Below are 15,546 nucleotides of genomic sequence, written 5' to 3'. Positions count from 1 at the left end.
GGAAACCAACAGATTTTAATGATCTGATTAGAAGAGGAAATTATCAAGACTAAATGATAGCTCTTTGAAGCTGCAGAAAGACAAGAAATGAGACTACATATTCTTAAACAATATAAAACATTGTATGTAATCTCCACGTTCCTAAATAAATTTTGAAATAATAAAACAATGTGGTTACTTTTTCATATTGAGAGTAGAACCACATTTTTCATTTTTTTATTTTTTATTTTATTTTATTTTTGAGATGGAGTCTAGCTCTGTTGCCCAGGCTGCAGTACAGTGGCATGATCTCAGCACACTGCAACCTCTGCCTCCTGGGTTCAAGCGATTCTACTGCCTCAGCCTCCTGAGTAGCTCGGATTACAGGCGTGCACCACCATATCCAGCTAATTTTTGTATTTTTAGTAGAGACAGGGTTTTGTCATGTTGTCCAGGCTGGTTTCGAACTCCTGACCTCAGGTGATCCACCCGCCTCGGCCTCCCAAAGTGCTGGGATTACAGATGTGAGCCACCGTGCCCAGCCTACATTATTTTTATTTTAAACCTTGGGATTTTAATCTCAGCACAAGCATGAACAAAACCCTAATAAGGGTTTATACCTCCTTCATTGGTGGGTTCAGATGTGAGGGCTTCGGATGTTTTTTAAATTCAATGTATAGTTGATCTTCGAACAATATGGGAGTCAGAATCAAGCACTAGAAAAGGATTTGCTCTAGAATCAAACACTTAGTAAAGGATTGCCATGATTGGATCTGCCTGGGGATTTAATCAGCTTCCCCTAAGTGATCTGGGATGGGTGGAAGACTGAATACAATTAAGATTCTGTTAGAAAAAATGGGATAATGACTGCTAGAGAGGCAAACAACAGTGTCTACTATACACCGTGTAATACTATGCAATAAAAAGAATGAGATCATATCCTTTGCAGGGAAATGGATGGAGCTGGAGGCCATCATCCTTAGCAAACCCACACAGGAACAGAAAACCAAAAGCTACATGTTCTCATAAGTGGGAACTCAATAATGAGAACACATGGACAGAAAAGGGGGAACAACAACAGACACGGGGGCCTACTTGATGGAGGAGGGTGGGAAGGAAGAGGCTCAGAAAAAAACTGTCAGGAAGTATGCTTAGTACCCAGGTGAAAAAATAATCTGTACACCAAACCCCCAAGTCACAAGTTTACCTATATAACAAACCTGCACATGCACCCCTGAACCTAAAATAAAAGTTAAAAAAAATTTAATATCAGTGAGCCACTTTTATCTCATAAGTCTTAACATTTTTTCCTGAATGGACTATGGAATTGGAGTTTAGGAGATTTTGCTCCCCGTGCAACAGGGAGAGTGAAACACACCATGGCCTTTAAAATATATAAAAATGAATAAAACAAATGAACTGCCTGAAGCAGCCAATGGATGTTATACCTTTTATTTTAAAGTTCTTTTCTCTCAGAGAATCAGAGCTTTTTACCAACTTCATTCACCCTTCCCAACAGTCCTGATCAGGATAAAGTGAAGAATACAAATTATTTTTATGTCCTAAACAAGAATGGAAGCATTGAGGTAACTGGCTTTAAGAAGCCCTTGTAATATCAGATAAAGTCCAGATTTCCACTCTGAAAGTTTTACACTTACTCTGTTACCTTTTAAAACGTTATTTTTTAGAAACTTCAGCAGACTTCGAAACTGTTAACTGGAGTATCTAATCAGTAGTTGTGTAGATGCATATTACTTATACCTTATCCGTTTATTTTCATTTTTGTACAATTATCAGGCAAATTAAACAGAATATTATTTTTCCTTTTTGATTAGTCTGCACTTCAGATCATAATATTGAGTTTAGTTCACTTCACTCACTACCTAGTATGTGTAAGATGTAAGTTTTATTTGTTAACTGAGGTTTGGTTTTTGTTGTTTTGGGAGCACCTTATAAGAGTACCAATGACATTTGCTAAAATCTTTAGTAGGAATAATTAAATTATAATATTGTGATAGAAATGCTGGTTCCTTAAATTACCACCAATTCTTAATTATCGGAAGTTGTGGAGAACACCAGAGAACCTCAAAATCTTTTTATATGTAGTGTTGGATTTAATTTTTATACTTCTGTCTGCATATAGATTTTTGTATCCAGCATCCAACAGAAAACATTTGCTTTAGTAGAATATGTGACCTTGACATTTAGAAGCAAGCATTTCTGATAATCTAAAGAGGGAGAATGTATGTCCTCCCTCTGAAGTATTCAAAAATTATGTATATTGGGGAAAAGTTCTAACTAATAACAGTAACTAATGGTATAGCATTTTCTTGAACATATCATTCTCCTATGGACATAAATTATATTCCCAGTTATGAACAAGCAAACTGAACACAAAATAGAATGAATGTCTGAAAAAAAAAAAAATCACAACTTGCTTTCTCATTTACATTGGTCTTTGACCACTGTGAATATTCAGGTATAGAAAAAGTGGAGCCACTATGAAATAAGTAAATCTAGAAGATGTTTAAATTGAATCCATTTCCCCAAGGAAACATATTTTATAAAAAAAAAACAAAACTGATTATCATTAAGGCATACATAATCATTGATTGAAAATTTCACATTACGTACTGAAATACAAATGCTTGAAATGAACATTTGCTTTCGCAAACCTGATTTTACAGATTGGTGGCAGAATTCCCTGCAACTGGAGGAATACTTACTTCATGGCAGTTTTACTCTGTGAAGCTCCTCAGATATGTTAGCTACTATGATTATTTTATCGCTTCCTGTGAAATCACATTTTGTATTTTTCTTTTTGTCTTCACAACACAAGAAGTCAAAAAAATAAAAGAATTTAAGTCTGCCTATTTCAAAAGTATTTGGAACTGGCTAGAATTGCTACTTTTGCTGGTGAGTATATATTCATGCGCATGGTTGAAGGGGATCACATCTGAACCTACCAATGAAGGAGGTGTAAAAAGACAGAATCTTCTATTCCATCCAGGACTTGTTTTGAAAATTAAAAGTATCAAACATAAAATGAACTAGGAATAGTACTATTAATGGTGTGCCTCCAAAAGGGAGAGATCTATTTTCTTCTGATTTGGTCCTTGGGAGGGTCAGCATAAACCTACAGGGAAAGGTGATTCCAGAAATATTACGCTTTAATGTGCACAGTAGGTCTCCCTACCCCCACTCAAAAAATGTATTACTTTCAAGGCCTTGAGTTTCACCAGTCACGGGTCTTTGGGGGCAAGGCTGTTTAAAATAATCTGTGTTGCCAAATCTGGTTTTTTCCTCATAATAAATTTTGAAAACATAGACAAAAGACAAGGCTAGGCAGAATACTGACAGGGGTGAGCAGCCAGAGGGGACCTTGTGGGTCCAGAGGGCACCAGGTTTGGAGAAATAGTCCCTGAAAGAAACACCAAAGTGAAATGTACTGAAATAAACAGCGATTTAGGCAGGCCGAGACAAATGTTAAAGGGCTTGGTCTCAGGAACAAAGAACCAATGTTTCTAGCTTATACAATTTGATCTTTCACCCTTATTGGCCCTTAATTATAGCCAATCAAGTATTTAAGCCTTGTTTCCCAAAACCAGATTGAAAGTTTCTGAGAGTCAGAAAGTATGCCACCTACCTCTCTGGTAACTCCACTAATATCTTACAAAGGACATAACATTAAATGTTTATCTGAGCATTTCAGGCAAGAATAGTCAAAGGAAAATGTTCATGTCAGTTATAAAGCTCTGATAGCTAAAACAGCCTGGTTCTGAAATACTCTTTTAAAGGGTTGTTAAAAGGTTCCAGAAGGTTTTATTTTTTGTAATTATAAATTGTTTTCTTATAGTATTACATAGTAGAAAATGTTTAGCTTTTAAGTATTATGTAGAGCAGAAATCCTTATGGCCTCAGAGTTACATAATCATTTTATACAGTTGTGCTTTATGACTCAAAGAAATAAAGATTTAGATAGGTTAGGATGGCCAAGCAATTAATATTTTTCAACTTTATAATAATTAGTGCTACCTTAAACTTGCATAAGTTGAGGGTTATTTCCATTTATGTAAAAGCATATGTCGTATCTTTCCTTCCCTTTTTGTTAAACTTTTGATGAACTTTTTTTGTGTTTCCTCATAGGCTGTAAGATATTTAGAGGTAGAGATATTCTCTAATTTAACCCTTCTTATTTTCCCATTTAGTTGTGTTTTGTGGCTGTTTCCTTCAACACATACTGTAATGTACAAATTTTTCTCTTACTTGGACAGCTGTTGGAAAGTACTGAACAATATTCAGATTTCTATTTTCTTGCATGCTGGCACATTTATTACAATAATATAATTGCTATTACCATCTTTTTTGCATGGATAAAGGTATTTATATTTTATTATATTAAATAATACAAACAGTGTAATAGCATAATGAAAAATTAAACTAAAAAGTCATGGGGAAAAATATTTTTTCAACTATTAAGTAATTTTAAAAGTAGTTTGGGCCGGGCACAGTGGCTCACACCTGTACTCCTAGCACTTTGGAAGGCCAAGGCGGGTAGATTCTTGGCCCCAGGAGTTCGAGACCAGCCTGGGAAATCCAAAGATACCAAAAAATATTAACTGGGTGTGGTGGTGCACACCTGTAGTCCCAGCTACTCTGGAGGCTGAGGTGAAAGGATCCCTTGAGCCCTCGAGGTGGAGGTTACAGAGAGCTGTAATCCCCCACTACACTGCAGCCTGGATGACAGAAAAAAAAAAAGTTGGCCAGATGTGGTGGCTCACACCTGTAATCCCAGGACTTTGGGAGGCCGAGGTGGGTGGATCACCTGAGCTCAGGAGATTGAGACCAGCATGGCCAACATGGTGAAATCCTCTCTACTAAAAATATAAAAAATATTAGCCAGGTGTGGTGGCACATGCTTGTAATCCCAGCTACTAGGGAGGCTGAGGCAGGAGAATCGCTTGAACCTAGGGGGCGGAGGTTGCAGTGAGCCGAGATCACGCCACAGCACTCCAGCCTGGGTGACAGAGTGAGACTCCATCTCAAGAAAACAAAAAAAACCCCAGAAGTTTGGCCTTGTAATGATTGCTGGCAAATCCTCAAACACCCGTGATTATCATTAAATATCTCCTTTAATTCGAAGCAGAATTCTTCTGAAATTAATTTATTCTAAGTAATTTCATCTTTGATATTCTCCTATTTCAATTAACTTTGTTCTTTTTCAGATATTCAAATTCATAAGCTTTAACAAGACAATGTCTCAGCTGTCATCAACCTTGTCCCGTTGTATTAAAGACATAGTAGGATTTGCCATTATGTTTTTTATAATATTCTTTGCTTATGCCCAGTTAGGATTTCTTATTTTTGGATCACAAGTTGATGACTTTTCCACTTTTCAGAATTCCATGTAAGCTCTTAGTATAAATGTAATTATATCTTCTATATTTTCTTACAAAAAAATGGAAAGTTCTAACCTTCTATGATAAGTAGTAATATAAGCTTTAATATATTTAAGGTTAGTTTGAATTTTTTTTTTTTTTTTTTTTTAGCTCACTGCAGCCTCAAACTTCTGGACTCAAGCTATCCTCAGCCTCCGAAGTAGCTAGGACTACAGGTGTGCACCACCACACCTGATTGATTACCTTTTTATTATTTTCTGTAGAGAGGGAGTCTCACCATGTTGCTCAGAGTGGTTTTATACTTCTGGGTTCAAGTGAACCTCCTGCCTCGGCCTCCCAAAATGCTGGGATTACAGGCATGAGCCACCAGCCTGGCTGATATTTTCATTGATGGCTAAATATCTATCACATTCAAATTAGGGTTTGGCATTGAAGGAGCCAAATGGGTGATGGTGTCCATTTTTAAGGTGTTACTAGGTCAAGTAAGAAAAATAATTTTTCATTTTTCATTGGAAGTGATAATTTTACCTAAGATAATGGAAATTGTCCCCCATGTCTCTATAGTATTTATTCTCTTGGTATTTTTTTTTTTTGGATAGGGTCTCCACTCTGTCACCTAGGCTGGCATACAATGGCGTTATCACTGCTCATTGCATCCTGAAACTCCTGGGCTCAAGCAATCCTCCCACCTCAGCCTCCTGAGTAGCTGGGTGTGCCACCACATCCAGCCAATTTTTGTATTTTTTGTAGAGACAAGGTTTAGCCATGTTGCCCAGGCTGGTCTTGAACTCCTGAGTTCAAGCAATCCTCTTGCCTCGGCATCTCAAAAGCACTGGGATTACAGATGTGAGCCACCACACCCAGCCAAAAGAAATCTTAAGTGTTTTCTTTAGAGGGCTCCATCTTAATATTTTTATTGATATTGACCTGATTGTCCTTTGCTAATCTGCCAAGCATGTATTTTTAAAATAGCTTGAGGCTGGGCCCCATGGCACCTATAATCCCAGCATTAGGGAGGCCAAGATGGGAGAATCACTGAGGCCAGGAGTTCAAGACCAACCTGGGCAACACAGCAAGACTCCGTTTCTACAAAAAATAAAAAACAACTAGCTGGATGTGGTGGCATATGCTTGTATTCCTAACTACTCAGGAGGCTGAGGCAGGAGGATCACTTGAGCCTGGGAGTTTGAGGTCACAGTGAGCTATGATCGTGCCACTGCACTCCAGCATGGGCAACAGAGTGAGATCCCATTTCTAAAATAATAAAAATAATAATAAAACTTGGTAATAATTGACATTTAATACAGATGTAATAATTTACAGAGCCTAGGAAATTTGTCTTACCGTGGGTAGTGAAGAAGAAAGGAAAGTATAAAGCACAGAACCGGTAGAGAACTTTGGAATGGGTTAATGAGAGGACGTCTGTTTTTGGTAATGATGTGTTAGGCTATTCAGATCAATCTCCTCTTGAGGACAATTTTAAAAGCTGGATGACATAAAAAACAATGAAAAATTAATAAGAAAGTGAGTAATAACTGGGTCAAAGTCAGAAGGCCACAACCCAGAGAAGTAAGCCCAGCACCCAAAGCTATTTGCCCTGAAGGCATTTTTAAGCTCTTTTTTCAAAAATTTTGTGGTGATAAAATATATATAACATAAAATTTACCATTTAAACCACTTCTAAGTGTACAGTTCAGTGATATTAAGTACATTCATATTGTGCAACCATCACCCCCATCTATCTCCAAATCTCTTCATCTTGGAAAACAAAAACTCTGTACCAATTAAAACAATAACTCCCTATTTTCCCCTTCCCCAGCCCCTGTCAGCCACCATTCTACTTTTTGTTGCTATGATTTTGATTACTCTAGGTACAACATATAAGTGGAATCATATATTATTTGTCTTTTTGTGACTAGATTACTTCATTAGCATAAATGCCCTTAAGTTTCATCCATGTTGTAGCATGTAGTCAGAATTTCCTTCCTTAAAAAGGCTGAATAATATTCTATTATATGTATATTCCACATTTTGCCTATTCATTCATCTGTCAATACACATTTGGGTTGGTTCCACATTTTAGCTATTGTGAATAACAGTGCTGTGAACATGGATGTATAAATATCCATTCAGTTGGATGGATATTTCAGTTCCTTTGGTTATATACCCAGAAGTAGAATTGCTGGATCACATGATCTATTTCCCCCTCCAGACTTATTAAGGTATAATTAAAACTATATATATTTATGCTATAGGTGTGATGTTTTGAAATATGTACACATTGTGAAATGATTAAATCAGGCTATGTTTAACATATCCATCACCTCTCATATTTATCATTTTTTGTGGTAAGAACATTTAAGATCTACTTTCTTAGCAATTTTCAAGTATACATTATTAACTATAGTCACCATGCTATACAGTAGATCTCCAGAACTTATTATTCTGTCTAACTGAAATGTTACACCCATTGACATACATCTCTCAATTTCCCTTGAACTCCACCTCTCCAACCCCTGGCAATTGCCGTTCTGCCCTTCGCTTCTATGACTTCAATTTTTTCAGACTCCACATATAAGTGAGATCATGCAGTATTTGTCCTTCTGTGCCTTGCTTATTTCACTTAATATGATAGTCCTCCAATTTCATCCTTGTCACAAATGACAGTATTTCCTCCTTTTCAAAGATTGAATAGTGTTCCTTGTTTATATATGCCATATTTTCTTTATCCATTTAACCATTAATAGACATGTAGGTTGATTCCCTATCTCGGCTAAACAATGCTGCAGTGAACATGGGAGGGCAGATATTTCTTTCACATACTGATTTTATTTCCTGTAGATACATATACCAAGAAGTGGATTGCTGGATCATATGTTAGTCCTATTTTTAATTTTCTGAGGAATATCAATACTAGTTGGCATAGTGGCTGTACCATTTTACATTCCCACCAACAGTGTATGAAGTTTTCTTTTTGTCTCCATCCTCGATAACACTTGTTATCTTTTTGATAAGAGTCATTCTAACAGGTGTGAGGTGATAGCTCATTTTGTTTTGCTTTTTTGAGATGGAGTCTTGCTCTGTTGCCCAGGCTGGCGTGCAGTGGCGAGGTGATAGCTCATTTTGTTTCGTTTTTTTTGAGATGGAGTCTTGCTCTGTTGCCCAGGCTGGAATGCAGTGGCATGATCTCGGTTCACTGTAACCTCCTCTTCCTGGATTCAAGTGATTCTCCCACCTCAGCCTCCCGAGTAGGTGGCATTACAGGCATGCACCACCACACCTGGCTACTTTTTGTATTTTTAGTGGAGATGGGGTTTCACCATGTTAGCTAGGTTGGTCTCGAACTCCTGACCTCAAGTGATCCACCTGCCTCAGTCTCCCAAAGTGCTGGGATTACAGGTGTGAGCCACTGTGCCTGGCCTAATTTGCATTTTCCTGATTAGTGATGTTGACCATTTTTTCATATATCTGTTGACCATTTGTGTGTCTTATTTTGAGAAATGTCTATTGAGGTCCTTTGTCCATTTTTAAATTGGATTATTTTCTTTCTTTTTTTTTTTTTTGAGATGGAGTTTGTTCTTGTTGCCCAGGCTGGAGCACAGTGGTATGATCTCAGCTCACTGTAACCTCCGCCTCCCAGGTTCAAGTGATTCTTCTGGCTCAGCCTCCCGAGTAGCTGGGATTACAGGCATGCACCACCATGCCTGGCTAGTTTTGTATTTTCAGTAGAGACGGGGTTTCTCCATGTTGGTCAGGCTGATCTCAAATTCCTGGCCTTCATTTTTGTGTTTTTTTAGTGGAGACAGGGTTTCACCATGTTGGCCAGGCTGGTCTGGAACTCCTGCCCTCAGGTGATCCACCTGTCTTGGCCTCCCAAAGTGCTGGGATTACAAGCGTTAGCCACCTAGCCCCGTTCACTTTTCTTCTTTTTTCTGTTTCTCAGACTCAATAATGTAAATTATCCTATCTTCAAGTTCATTGATTCTTTTTTCTGCCTGCTCAAATCTTCCTTTGAATCCCTTTAGTAAATTTCTCATTTTGGTTATTATTTTTCCATCTTGGAATTTTTTGTTTCTTTTTAGGTTTTCACTTTAAAGATATTTCCATTTTGTTCACATTTTCTTGATTTCATCCATGCTTTCCTTTAGTTCTTTCAGCATCTTTAAGACAGTTATTTTAAAGTATTTGTCCAGTAGGTCGTCATCTGGTCTTTCTCAGAGACAGTATCTACTAGCTTGCGATTTTTTTGGTTTTGGTTTTTTCCACTGAATGGCTCATATTTCCCTGTTTGTGTATCTAGTGATTTTTTGGTGAATTTTTAGATTCAAACTTTGTATGTCTTGTGATTTTGTGATTTTTAAAAAATTCAAACCAAGCTGGGTGTGGTGGCTCACATTTTGGAGCCATTGCACTTTGGGAACCTCCTAGCACTTTGGGAGGCCAAGGCAAGTGGATCACTTGGGCCCAGCAGTTTGAGACCAGCCTGGGAAACTAAGGGAGACTATGTCTGTACAAAAAATAAAAAATAATAAAAATTCAAACCAGACATTTGAATCTAATAATGTGTTAACTTTGAAAATCAGATTCTTCCCCTTCCCCAGGGTTTGCCATCTTTTGTTCTTATTTTTTATTTTTATAGTGTGGCTCCATGCCAAGGATCACCCTGAGTTGCACACTTAAGGTCTTCTCAGGTTTTTCCTCAGCCTATGCCCTTCCCTGGGAATGCACAATGACTTCCTAACTTTCCCCTGATATGGAGTTGGTTCTGAATGTCCTAGTCTTTAATGTCTGGATCCCAAAAAAGGAAAAGAGAAGAATAAAGTGAGAGGTAGGGGAAGGATAACAGCCCTTTAAATCCCAAGGATATTGCTTCAGCTGAAGGATGATGGTCTTGCAACAATGGAGATGCAACAATGGCTGCCCACCTCAGTGCCTGCATCTCCACGATCAGAAGCAGCAATCAGCAGTCACCACACAAATCCCCAATTATTGAAAGACATGGTATTTATTCCCCACATGGCTCCCATAAGCTACATGCAAGCTGCTTCACAAACATATGAATGGATCCCATCTATGAGGCTAATGAGTAGAGGGGATGCATAGCTATTGAGATAAAAGCTGAAATTGTCCAAAATTAACTGCAATTTACTGTCCAAGCCTTTCCCTAGAAGTTGCAGGCCTTCTTCAACAGACTCTAGAGTTCCAAAGTAGTACATCTGACAGATTCTGTCTATGTAATTATTGTCTAGATGGGGACAGGGGAGAAATAGTTTCCTGTGGTTCTCTTCCACCTTCCAAGAATCCTTCTTTTTTTTTTTTTTTTTTTCTTTTGCTGACCCAGAAGAAATAGTTGAGAAACTGTGTTACTGGCCACTCTCAGGAAGGAGACAGAGGCAAGGTCCAAGGCCTGCACAGTGTGTGTGTGTGTGTGTGTGTGTGTGTGTGTGTAGGGAGAAGACTATCTAGTCACCTTTCTATACATCAAAAAGGGAGCTTGAATTGCTACACCCTCAAGTTAAAGATGAATTTCTTGTAGTGACCCAATCAATGACTCCAAGAGAGAGACTGGAAAGTCTTATTAATGACAAATGGCACGTTATTATGAAACAGGCTTTTAGTTATGGTAATTCAATAAGGGAGAACTGTATCTAAAGTTTGCGGGGCATCAGAAAGTTACAAAACAGTATTTTCATTCAATATAACCCTGTATGTTGAGGTGTCATGGTGCTTTCAGCTTGCAAAAAAGAAACAAAATGGATAAACTAAGCTCCGATTAAGAAAAGAGAGACTGTATTTGGAGCCTCCAGTTTCTATGAGATTATAACCATTCAGTAAATGCTTCAGTTTTTGTCATTCTATTACAGAGCAGACGTATCTTAACACTTTCCTGACAGAAAAGGGTTGAATGGAAGCTTTGGTTACTAAGCTAATTTCTGGAGAGGAGAAAAGAATGAGAATGGTTCCTTTATCTTTTTTTTTTTTTCAACTCAAAGATAAAAAGATAAAAGATCATGGCAGAAACACTAAAACAGAACCTTTTATTCTCCTATGCCAGAAAAAATATTTGATTTGTGGTGAGACTTAAGTTTCCTTCCAATTCAGTATTTTCTCTATCTTATAGAGGAAAGCATTACAAACCAGTATTAAAAGCAAGATAAATACTTTAGGTATGATTTGGTCAGGTCTTAGCTAGGTGCCAAGGATGGAATCTCAGATAACTCTGAGTCCTAGGACTTCATGTAGCCCATTTCTTTGAATGCTTTTTCTTCCTTCATTAAAGCTCTTTGCTCCTTTTATGTGACTGGCAAAAGCAATAAGGGACAAGCAGCCTTTCTCCCTTTTCACTGACCAATTACGCAGAGTTATCAACATAGGATTAAAAATTTCTTTCCACACGCCTGTAATCCCAGCATTTTGAGAGGCCAAGGCGGGTGGATCACCTACGGTCAGGAATTTGAGACCAACCTGGCCAACGTGGTGAAACCCCATCTCTACTAAAAATACAAAAATTAGCCAGGCATGGTGACACGTGCCTGTCATCCCAGCTACTCAGGAGGCTGATGAGGCAGGAGAATCGCTCGAACCGGAGAGATGGAAGTTGCAGTGAGCCAAGATCCCACCACTGCACTCCAACCTGGGTGACAAGAGCGAAACACCGTCTCAAAAAAAAAAAAAAAAAAAAAATTCTTTCCAAATTTCCTCATAGAATAAAGAACACACACACATAAGTTAAACTGATATTCCTGATATGTCTAGTGAGACCACTGGAAGTTAATAATGAGAAAAGATTTTCAAGTTAGAAAATTCTAATTCTACTTGTTACTACTGTGCTACTCAAAGTCTTAATTTCTTCATTTTCCATCTTTAAAATTAGAAAAAGGAAGGTTTGAAATACTTTAAGTGGTATTTCTTATCAAACCAGGCTATCAAAGAGGGTAAAATAAACCTCAGGATCATGTTGAGTATTATTATCAGCACTTGTTTGAGACTAGCAAGTTACATATTGTTGGCATCCCTATTTTATCAGAATTTAAGAGTTGGTTAAGACAAAAATTCACTTCACTGACATTAGAAAGTTTAGGGCTCTTGGGTCTAAACCTTCTACAAGTTGAAAAATCACTTGAACAAATTCAAAGTTCTAATGTTTAGAAGGGCACAGGCATAGCCAGCCAAGGAGGCCACTGCCAAAACCAGTTAGTAGACAGGTATCTCAGGTTCAAATGTTACAGGTGGGTTGGGTGCGGTGGCTCATGCCTGTAATCCCAGCACTTTGGGAGGCTGAGGCGGGCGGATCACTTAAGGCCAGGAGTTTGAGATCATCCTGGCCAACATGGTGAGACTGTCTCTACTAAAAATACAAAAAAAGTAGCCGGGCATGGTGATGCACGCCTGTAATCCCAGCTACTTGGGAGGCTGAGGCAGGAGAATCGCCTGAACCTGGGAGACAGAAGTTGCAGTGAGCTGAGATAGCACCACTACACTCCAGCCTGGGTGGCAAGAGTTTGACTGTCTCAAAAAAAAAAAAAAAAAAAAAAAGTTATAGATGAACACTGAGTTCACATTCATTAAAGCAGTCATGTCCTACATTACCTATTCAGCTACTGAGGTACTTTAAGTCTTTCTTTTAGGGGAATTTTCTACATCCAATTTTACGCAACTCTGTAGTAACATAATTAAAGTCAGAAAGCATATGCCATATGCTGCTAGATATCTTCTTAGAGACATTAGTAACTCCCATCAGTTGTCATGTATGTACATGAAGGTATGTTTTCTAATATTTTTCTCTCTTAAAGATTTGCACAATTTCGAATTGTTCTTGGAGATTTTAATTTTGCTGGTATTCAGCAAGCCAATCCTATCTTGGGACCCATTTACTTCATCACTTTCATCTTTTTTGTGTTCTTTGTTCTGCTGGTAAGAATGATAATATATATTCCTTACATTTCTTACTTTTTAGAATAAAAAATAAAATTACTCATTTAGAATAAACTATTATTTCTGCTCAGCTGTCAGGGTACTTTACATTTATTAAGAATTGTGTGGATCCCTAGTAATCCAGGTTCACTAGTCCAGTGACTGTTTTCAAGTTGTCCAATGGAGAATGTAATCACAGTAGTTAATTTCTGGGTGTTTTAGATGGGAATGTGCTAAATCCTTCACAAAAATAATCTGAATGTCCCAGGTCTCTTCAGGCTGGGACAATGCATGCCATGAGCCATGAATGTGGCCATTAATATTCTGCCCATATTGCAATGGCTTTTGGCCCTTACAGCTAAACACTTAACATGTTGTGGTTTTCAGGAGTTATCAGGATGGATCTCTCACATGCACTCAGAACAAGTCTATTTGGGCTTCCTAACCAAGGAACCTTGCCTTTCTAGTCAAGGCATTGTGCTGTCCTCCATGAAAACACTTTTTGTCAGGCACGGAAGTTATCCCCTGGTGACAGACAAGACTCTTAGGGTGACAGAGCTGGGCCACAGTGAAAGGTGGGCTGTTGGGGTAAGAATATCCTTTCTACATTTGTGTTATCTGGACATTAGTAGTTGCAGGAGCTGTAGTAAGACTGTGAATTCAAACAGCTTCATAGAATTTAAAAACAACAGTAACAACAAACACCCTTGGCTGGACGCAGTGGCTCACACCTATAATCCTAGCACTTTGGGAGGCAGAGGCAAGCGGATCGCTTGAGCTCAGGAGTTCGAGACCAGCCTGGGCAACATGATGAAATGCTGTCTCTACTAAAAATACAAAAATTAGCCAGGTTTGGTGATGCACACCTATAATCCCAGCTACTTGGGTGGCTGAGGCATGAGAATCGCTTGAACCTGGGAGTGGGAGACTGCAGTGAGCTGAGATCGCACAACTGCACTCCAGCCTGGGCAACAGGGTGGGACCCTGTCTCAAAAACAAACAAACAAAAAACACCCTTATGAACACATAATTACATCATTCTAAATTTTCTTCCATTATGTAATATTGCATAGATATAACCAGTTCATATGCATTCTTTTACATTCTGCTTTTCTCATTTGCCATAAACATATTTGCCCATACCCACACACCACACATTTTCTATTCTACTTATTGTCTGCATAGACATTTCCCCATTTTTGAGCATATGGGTTACTTTTAAAACTTGATGTTTTGCTTGTTTCTTTTTTATTATTATTATTATTTTTTGAGACAGAGTCTTGCTCTGTTGCCCGGGCTGGAGTGCAGTGGGTGCGATCTTACTCAGCTCACTGCAACCTCCACCTCCTGGGTTCAAGAGATTCTCCTGCCACAACCTCCTGAGTAGCTGGGACTACAGGTGCATGCCACCATGTCTGGCTAATTTTTGTATTTTTAGTAGAGACGGGGTTTTGCCATGTTGGCCAGGCTGGTCTTTAACTCCTGTCCTCAAGTGATTCACCCACCTTGGCCTCCCAAAGTGCTGGGATTACAGGCGTGAGCCACCATGCCTGGCCTACTTTTAAAATTTAAATACAATTTTACAAACCTGAAACTTGCTAAAATCACTAACATTTAAACTAAATTTTTATTGAAATAATTTTTTGAATACTTATTCCTAGAATATGTTCTTGGCAATTATTAATGATACCTACTCTGAAGTGAAAGCTGATTATTCAATAGGCAGAAGGCCGGATTTTGAACTTGGTAAAATGATTCAACAGGTAAGTCAAATTTCTTTCCTAATTAGAATTCTAAGACAAATCTCATACAGTTTATCCTCCTGCAGTTTGAATACCACTTAATCCCAAGTGGTTGTGTTCTCCCCACTCCCACCCCCAGAGTTGGTTTTGTGTTTTGATCCAGTGTTATTGATACTCACATTATTTCATTACTACAGAAATGAGATATGCTCTCTGGCTTCAAAAATGTAGCCAGAATTATTTCAGAGTGCAATATATCAAATAGTTACTGAGTGATTTCCTAAATGCAAAGCACTGTTGAGTATTATAATCAAACCCTCTCTTCCTTCCGGAAAGGTTTTGCTCTGGATGCTGTTAAATTTCTATCAATCTAAACTCAGAACTCCATGTGTCTTGTCTTCCTCACTTTCCTGTTTCTGTTCATGGCAACGCTATCCTCTCAAGTCACTCCTGGCTCAAGAAACTTGAAAAGAATTTGTTTCCTTGTCCCTTATATAGTCTATTGTCATGGC

The 15,546-nt window shown here is 38.3% G+C and overlaps 1 protein-coding gene across 3 annotated transcripts in view; it reads left to right on the top strand.

The window, feature by feature from the left end:
• PKD2L2 (polycystin 2 like 2, transient receptor potential cation channel) overlaps positions 1–15,546 on the top strand; it is a 39,750-nt gene that overhangs the window by 11,250 nt on the left and 12,954 nt on the right. Inside the window, exons 4-8 of one of the 3 annotated variants that reach the window (XM_073010672.1) lie at positions 2,667–2,895; positions 4,254–4,358; positions 5,205–5,386; positions 13,172–13,292; positions 14,954–15,055. In XM_073010672.1, coding sequence (XP_072866773.1) covers positions 2,667–2,895; positions 4,254–4,358; positions 5,205–5,386; positions 13,172–13,292; positions 14,954–15,055 — 739 coding nt within the window. Of the gene's footprint in view, positions 1–2,666; positions 2,896–4,187; positions 4,359–5,204; positions 5,387–13,171; positions 13,293–14,953; positions 15,056–15,546 lie in introns of all 3 variants that reach the window. The other 2 variants (XM_008014599.3, XM_073010673.1) reach the window with 2 other exon arrangements.

The sequence above is a fragment of the Chlorocebus sabaeus genome, chromosome 23 (assembly GCF_047675955.1).
Source record: "Chlorocebus sabaeus isolate Y175 chromosome 23, mChlSab1.0.hap1, whole genome shotgun sequence".
Lineage (NCBI taxonomy): Eukaryota > Metazoa > Chordata > Mammalia > Primates > Cercopithecidae > Chlorocebus > Chlorocebus sabaeus.
Note: the sequence above shows the minus strand (reverse complement) of the source record. Positions and strands in the feature narration are given on the sequence as shown.